Source organism: Kryptolebias marmoratus, linkage group LG6 (assembly GCF_001649575.2).
Source record: "Kryptolebias marmoratus isolate JLee-2015 linkage group LG6, ASM164957v2, whole genome shotgun sequence".
NCBI lineage: Eukaryota > Metazoa > Chordata > Actinopteri > Cyprinodontiformes > Rivulidae > Kryptolebias > Kryptolebias marmoratus.
The window spans coordinates 17,329,009-17,335,633 of record NC_051435.1 but is presented as its reverse complement, the minus strand read 5'-3'; the positions used below and the strand labels follow the sequence as shown (position 1 = coordinate 17,335,633).

At 37.9% G+C, this 6,625-nt stretch overlaps 1 protein-coding gene across 1 annotated transcript; it reads left to right on the top strand.

Annotated features, from left to right (window-relative positions):
- The first annotated feature begins 1,285 nt into the window (after positions 1-1,285).
- On the top strand, positions 1,286-6,110 carry gpr183a (G protein-coupled receptor 183a). Its single transcript, XM_017410162.3, has 2 exons — positions 1,286-1,659; positions 3,298-6,110. Exon 2 carries the CDS (start codon positions 3,321-3,323, stop codon positions 4,416-4,418), a length of 1,098 nt encoding a protein of 365 aa, XP_017265651.1. The 5' UTR covers positions 1,286-1,659; positions 3,298-3,320; the 3' UTR covers positions 4,419-6,110.
- The last annotated feature ends 515 nt before the right edge of the window (positions 6,111-6,625 follow it).

Sequence of the window (6,625 nt, the reverse complement as noted above, 5' to 3'; positions counted from 1 at the left end):
TTAAAATCTCAGATAGGTGCCTTTTTGTGTGGAGTTTGCAAGTTCACCTTATTTATTTCAATCTGTAGAGACTCACACAAAGAGAGAAACAGCAGTTAGACAATTTTATTGGACCGAGGATTTGGCGCTCGGACACCGGCGGAAGACGTGAGTACTGAGAATCGCAGCGAGCTTGAATGATCGGCTCGAACGAAGCTCAGGTAGGTCTTCCCCCGGGCCCAGTCACTGGTGGTGGAGCGGAATTTGGAGAGAGGGGTCTTGAGGGGACCTGGAGGCGTCTGGGAGGTTGGTGGTGGAAACGGGGAGGAGGTGGGTTGAAGCACAACTGAAGCGGGTGGATCTGTGGTCGCTTCGCCTTTTGAAGGATCTCTTGTCGGGCGATTGGATCGAGGTAGTGAGGTGGAGCGTCCTGATTGGCTGGGGCGAAGGCGTGGTGATAGGGGATGCCGGAACAGTCTTAAAGGTTGAATTTCCGCCTAGGGCTTCATTATGGGTTTTCTCCGGGTACTCAGAGAAAACCTGGCGCTCAGCTTTGTGTTAGCTCTGCAATGGTCTAGCGACCTGTCAAGCGTGTACCCCACCTTGTGTCCATTGTCTCTGATAGGCATCAGCTCCCCACAATACTGAAGGGAATTATATTTTAAGTGTGTGCAGAAAATGGACAGATGGATAAGAGAATGGAAAACAGTCTTCAACATTACCATTTTTGCCTCTGAACAGAAGCATAGCAGACAAGAAAAAAAAAAACTGAATTTCAGCATTTTGGTTACAGAGCGTTTTACTTTCACATCATGAATGAAATGTGACCACATCTACAGCCAAAAGTGATCATATTATGACATGCATCACTCAAAGGAAATCAATGATTTTGTAACCTATAAAAGAAAAAAGTTCACAATGAAATGTCTTCTAAGAGTCTGAGCTCAAAACATCAAAACATCAAAACAAATGTTATCTACATCTGAGGTAAAGGGGAAGTTCCTCACTTTGCTATCACTCATTTGTGTAATCTGCAAGACTGTTTCTGAGAAACGTAAAGGTTGTTGGTTTTTTTTAGGTAATTTTAGGAAGAAATGTCATGGAATTGTCATAGGTAACAATTTGACATTAGTAATGCAAATCTTAACAGAAGAAAGAAGGTGGCTGGGAAGAATAAATAGAGCTTGTAAAACCCCTGGATAATGTCAGCATTTTAGCTGAAGCCACATCCTCTCACACACAGCACAACACGCTGTGCAAACCGAGATTATCTTTTTCCTTTAAATGGCTCAAATGCAAACAATTTATTCAAGCTCAAAATTAAACAGCTTAAGAAAAGTTAAGTGTGACATGGCTTGGAGCTTCTTTTTAAACGCATTTATTAGGTTTGAGAAAAAGAAACAAGCATTTGAAAAAACTTTGCAAAAGTGAGGTGAGAGAGATCGAGAGAGAGGTAGACGGAGAGGGGGAGGTTCAACAGGATATTTTGTCACCATAGTTACTAGAAGACGATATCAGTTTAGATTTCTGAATATCAAGTTGTTTTCACACGAGGTAGTGTGGGTGGTAAGTTGTTGGGCAAATCTTGCTACAATGATCAGCTTTTGACAAACATTTTCACAAGTTGGGGCTCAATGTGACTTCAGTTAAGTCTGTGGAGCAAGATTTTCCATCTGTAAGGTGAGTACTTTCCAAACCTAATTTTGAACTTACTGTAACTTATTGTATAACTGTGCTTTGAATCAGAGCAAGAGAACTCGTTTTTAATCGTATGTGGATGAAGGTGTCCAGAGTTGTGTAACTACTTTTAAGACTGCGGTGCACACCAAGTAAAAGAAAAGCCTCTTTTCTTGATCCTTTTAGAAACATAAATTTTCTTTCGTTCCCTCTTTTCGGATTTTGAAACAGCATTTACCAATTTAGTGTAAAAATACACAATCAGACCAAATCTTTTAAAACGTCACAAATGAAACACACACCTTACTGGTTTGTGTTTTCAATATAGTATTTTACTAATACTGTATTCTGCAATATTATGAGTCTTGCTGTATATTTTAGCCTATTTTCTTAAAGTAAATTCTAAATTAAAATGTGTTTTATGTTTTTAAAGGCTTAGGGAAAACTGTGATTTTGCACACCACACCTGTGCGTTAACTTCCATTTCGGGGGACAGGAAATGTGTTTTATGCTGAACTGTACAGACACGCAAAACTAGACCTGCTGAAAGATTTGGTTCACTGAATACAACTTTCCTACATCCCTACTATAAGCTCAAACAGCATGGGGAAGTCAACTTCCTCATATACAAAGACACATCTTTTAACACCTCGTTTTTTTATTTGCTGCATTATTCTGAAAGTGTTGCAGCTGCATTTCGAGTCAGAGGTTATTGTGCACTGACTTCGTGTTACTTTTTAATATGAACACAAAGCAAAAAACAGCTGCATTTTTTAAGTCAAATTTGTTTATCAGTGGGTGATAAAATTATTGTTTTTAATCTAAATGTTAGCCATTAAATTTGCTTTGATACACTGCTTTTTAAATCTTATTTAGTCTCCAACTTTGTAAAATAGAAAGATCAAAATCTTAATCATGATACAGTGATGCTAAAACACTTTTCATCTTTTAAAATATTGTATAAAAAGATTTTGCCACCTTATGAGTTTTAAAGTAATTGTACTTCAAAGCTTCAAGACATCTCAGCTCATTGATTAATGTTTTAATTAAGAAATTAACTTTTATGTTTGTCTTTTTGTCACGTTTAAAAAGTTGGAAAAAGTTTAGTTTAATTTTGCCTGTGTGGAATCTTACTGAACCACAAGATGGCACTGTACTCCATAAAAGCAACAAGTATTAAAAGCACATTAAGACGTTCATAAGCTGACAGTTTACTTGCTTGAAACATTAAATGTTTTATCTTAAGAGATGAAAAAGCAAATAGAATCAGAATCTAAAATCTTGACAGATTTGAAACAAATACTTGTCAAATTGCTTTTTTTCATATAGATGAGTGCAAATGGAAACTGCAAAATACTAAAACTTATAAAAAATGTGTCTATGTCCCAACACTGGTTTTCAGAAAACATATACTGAAAGATGAGGAAAAATTTTTTTTTGCTTTTGTACTTCCTTTTAGGAAGTGATATTTAATGTGCAAATTTGCATCTGCTCTCACGCTAATGTTGTACAGCACAAGAATTTCATTTCAATAATGTGTTGCTTCGCTTTGGTTACTTGTAATGTGATACATGCAGACAATTTTTAAACTATCACCCAATCAACTTTGACAGAAGTTTTTGTTTTACTTCCTTTTTGCAGTTACTGGTTCCCAAAACAAGAAGATGGGTTCTGCCATTGAGACCACAAACAGCACTGTCTCACCCAGTAATGCAACCTGTAAGACTCTCTATGACCACAGGGATTATGCCCGCATATTCATGCCTCTTGTCTACTGCGTTGTGTTCTTCCTTGGGTTGTTTGGTAACTGCCTCGCCCTCCACGTCATCCGAGCCAATCAGAAGAAGCTCAACTCCACCACTTTGTACTCTCTCAACCTGGTCCTCTCTGACATCCTCTTCACTCTCTCCCTGCCGCTCAGGATTATATATTATGCCAGAGGCTTCCACTGGTCTCTGGGTGAAATTCTTTGCAAGATCTCAGCCTTTGTCTTCTACATCAACACCTACGCAGGGGTCAATTTCATGACCTGCCTCAGTGTGGACCGTTTTATTGCCGTGGTTTTGCCTCTGCGCTTTGCCAAATTCAGGAAAGTCAGTAACGTTCGCTACATTTGTGTTGGTGTGTGGCTATGGGTCCTGATGCAGACCCTCCCTCTCTTTGCCATACCTATGACCAGTAAAGATGGAGACAGCCTCACCTGTATGGAATACCCCAGCTTCGAGAAGGTGGACAATGTTGCTACCATGCTGATTGGTGCCGTCTTCTTGGGCTATGTCATCCCTGTGGTCACCATCCTGGTGTGTTATTCTGTCTTGTGCTCCAAACTCCACCTAACAGCCAAAACAAACCATTTCACCGAAAAGTCTGGACGCAGCCGCAAGGCCATTGGTGTGATCTGCTGCGTCACATTGGTGTTTGTCCTCTGTTTCAGTCCCTATCACATCAACATTCTGCAGTACATGATCCGAAAGTTGGTGTCAAACCCCGACTGCGCCGATCTCACTGCCTTTCAGGTGTCGCTGCACATCACAGTGGGTCTGATGAATCTAAACTGCTGCTTGGATCCATTCATCTACTTCTTTGCCTGCAAGGGGTACAAAAGGAAGCTCTTGAAGATGCTGAAGCGACATGTCAGCATTTCCGTCTCCAGTGCAGGGAGGACATCCCCCGAAGGCTCCTCCAAGGACTTTCTTGACGGCAACAAGATCCAACTCAACAGTGAGAGACTCACAGAAAGGAGATTAAACTCACATGAGTGAAAAACTGAGACAAGATGAGAGGACATGCATTTACTGGGACAGTTCCTAAAATCAACTTCTTGTAGATGTTGTAAACAGCACGGGGCGACTCAACATCTGGATGCAATGGACTTAAGCGGATTACTTTTCCCAGAACAACTATCATAAATTGTTATTTTATTTCTTTAAAAAAATCTTCTTGAAAAAATTTGTCTTTTTTACTGTATATTTGTGAACTGAGAAATCCTGCCTCTTGCCAGAAGAACAAGCTAATTAGTTTAAAGAATAATATAGACACAGTATAGTAAGAGTGGACAGCCAGCTGATGGAAAGATGGATGAAATAACCATCAATGACCTAACATAAACTTCTGCTCTAATTTCATAACTCCAGTTGGTTGAAAAAGTAATGATGGAGTGACAAATGTATTTATGTCAGTATTTACCTAAAAGGACAATTATCACAACACCAATATTTTTTAGAAAAGCAACATTTAAACAGAAGTAGCTCCGATAGAAGTTTTATTCCGACAGAAAATCCGACAAAGTTTCAGCTCTTATCTTAGTTTCGGTTCCGTTCAGACACCTGCTCTCTCTCAGGCAAAGTGATAAAGCTAAAAACATTTATTCCATCATCCTGATAAATGTTTTAGTTAGAAAAGTGTATAACATTGGAATAGATTTAACATTAATTTCCTTTATTTAGACACTGAGTAAGTTTTACTCCAATACTAGCTTTTTTGGAAAGTGGAAACATCATTTGAGACTCCAATGTTTTTAGCATACCTAGGCCTAGAATATTAACAGAAATAACTGTTTTAGAGTGTTTACAGTCACCATTACATAATCCGTGTCAAAAATGTATGCTTTTAGACGTGATTGACATATATGGCTCCACTCTCATCATAGATGAATATAAAAGATCATCTCCTATTTATATTCACCTGTCAACCAGTTTGAGGTCATTGCTTTTCACTGGGAATTTTTCCGTCTACATTTGACTATGGTAAAATATTTTCTAATTTCATCCTCCCAATTTTAACATTTCTCAAAATAAAAAAAATAAATAAAGCTTGTAGCACTTGTTTAGATCTATTAGAATCATGAGCAGTACCTTTCAGATGGAATTTTTGTTTTGTTTTGTTGTCTTTACCATTCTTTTTTTATTAAATGTATGTGCAGCACTGTTTTATTTTGTGTAAATAAGTCAGTAATATGAAACACATATGTTTCAGTAGTATTTGAATATCTGTTGTAAAATGAAGCAATCTCAAGGCACAGTTGTAAATGTTATTAAAGTGTCAACAGTGTGTATTGTAGTTATCAAATATAGGGTTTTAGATCTAAAGACATTTTTCACTTATTTCAACACCTCATGTGACGTGAAGATGGCTTTTTGTGTTCGCAATTTTTTCTGTATGTGACAGATTGTAACAATTTCTTGTGAAATTATCAGTGTTCAAGAGGAAATTGTACAATATATGTAAATTTACTGAGCATTTTACAGTTGTTGCAATGATAAATTTTCATTATCATAGGTGTTTCTCAGAGATGTCGTCTGCCTTTCATCTATTCAAGTCAGATCTACTGCCATCTGTAGGGGCTAACATAAAGTTGTGCAAATGTATTTTTGACCGTGGTGTAAGTAGATGCAGTTGAATATATTTTTTAATGTTTCACTTGTTTCAGTGTACAAATGTTCTTCTTCACAAAATGCAATTATAAAAGTAAAATTTCATACAAAATTACACACAATTCTTGAGTAAAATAGAGCAACAAAACACATCTTAAATAACTTAAAGGGGACCTATTATGCAAAATTCATGTTTTTTACTTCCATTTGGATATCTATTACTTCTCGAAACAGTTTTTTGACAATAAGTAAATGTTTTCTTGTGTCTGCAAAACAACCTGTTTCAAAAACCTTGGGATTGTCGCATCACAATCCCCGTTACCTAGCAACCCCAAGCCGAGCCCAGCTTCTCACTTAGCAACCCAAGTGGAGCTCCACCCACTTCATTAAAACAAGACTGTCACATTTGTTCTGCTGGTTTTACTGCTAAACAATGACTGATGGAAAAGGAAAATGTTTCGTTATCGGCTGCGTTATAGAGCATGTGTCTATACTGCCGCTGCCTGACCCGCTACCTGATTGCCACTCTCCTACTTGACAGATGTCGCTTCGGAACCTTTAAGTGCCCCTGTCCCAAAGTCAGAATCCCCAGAGTT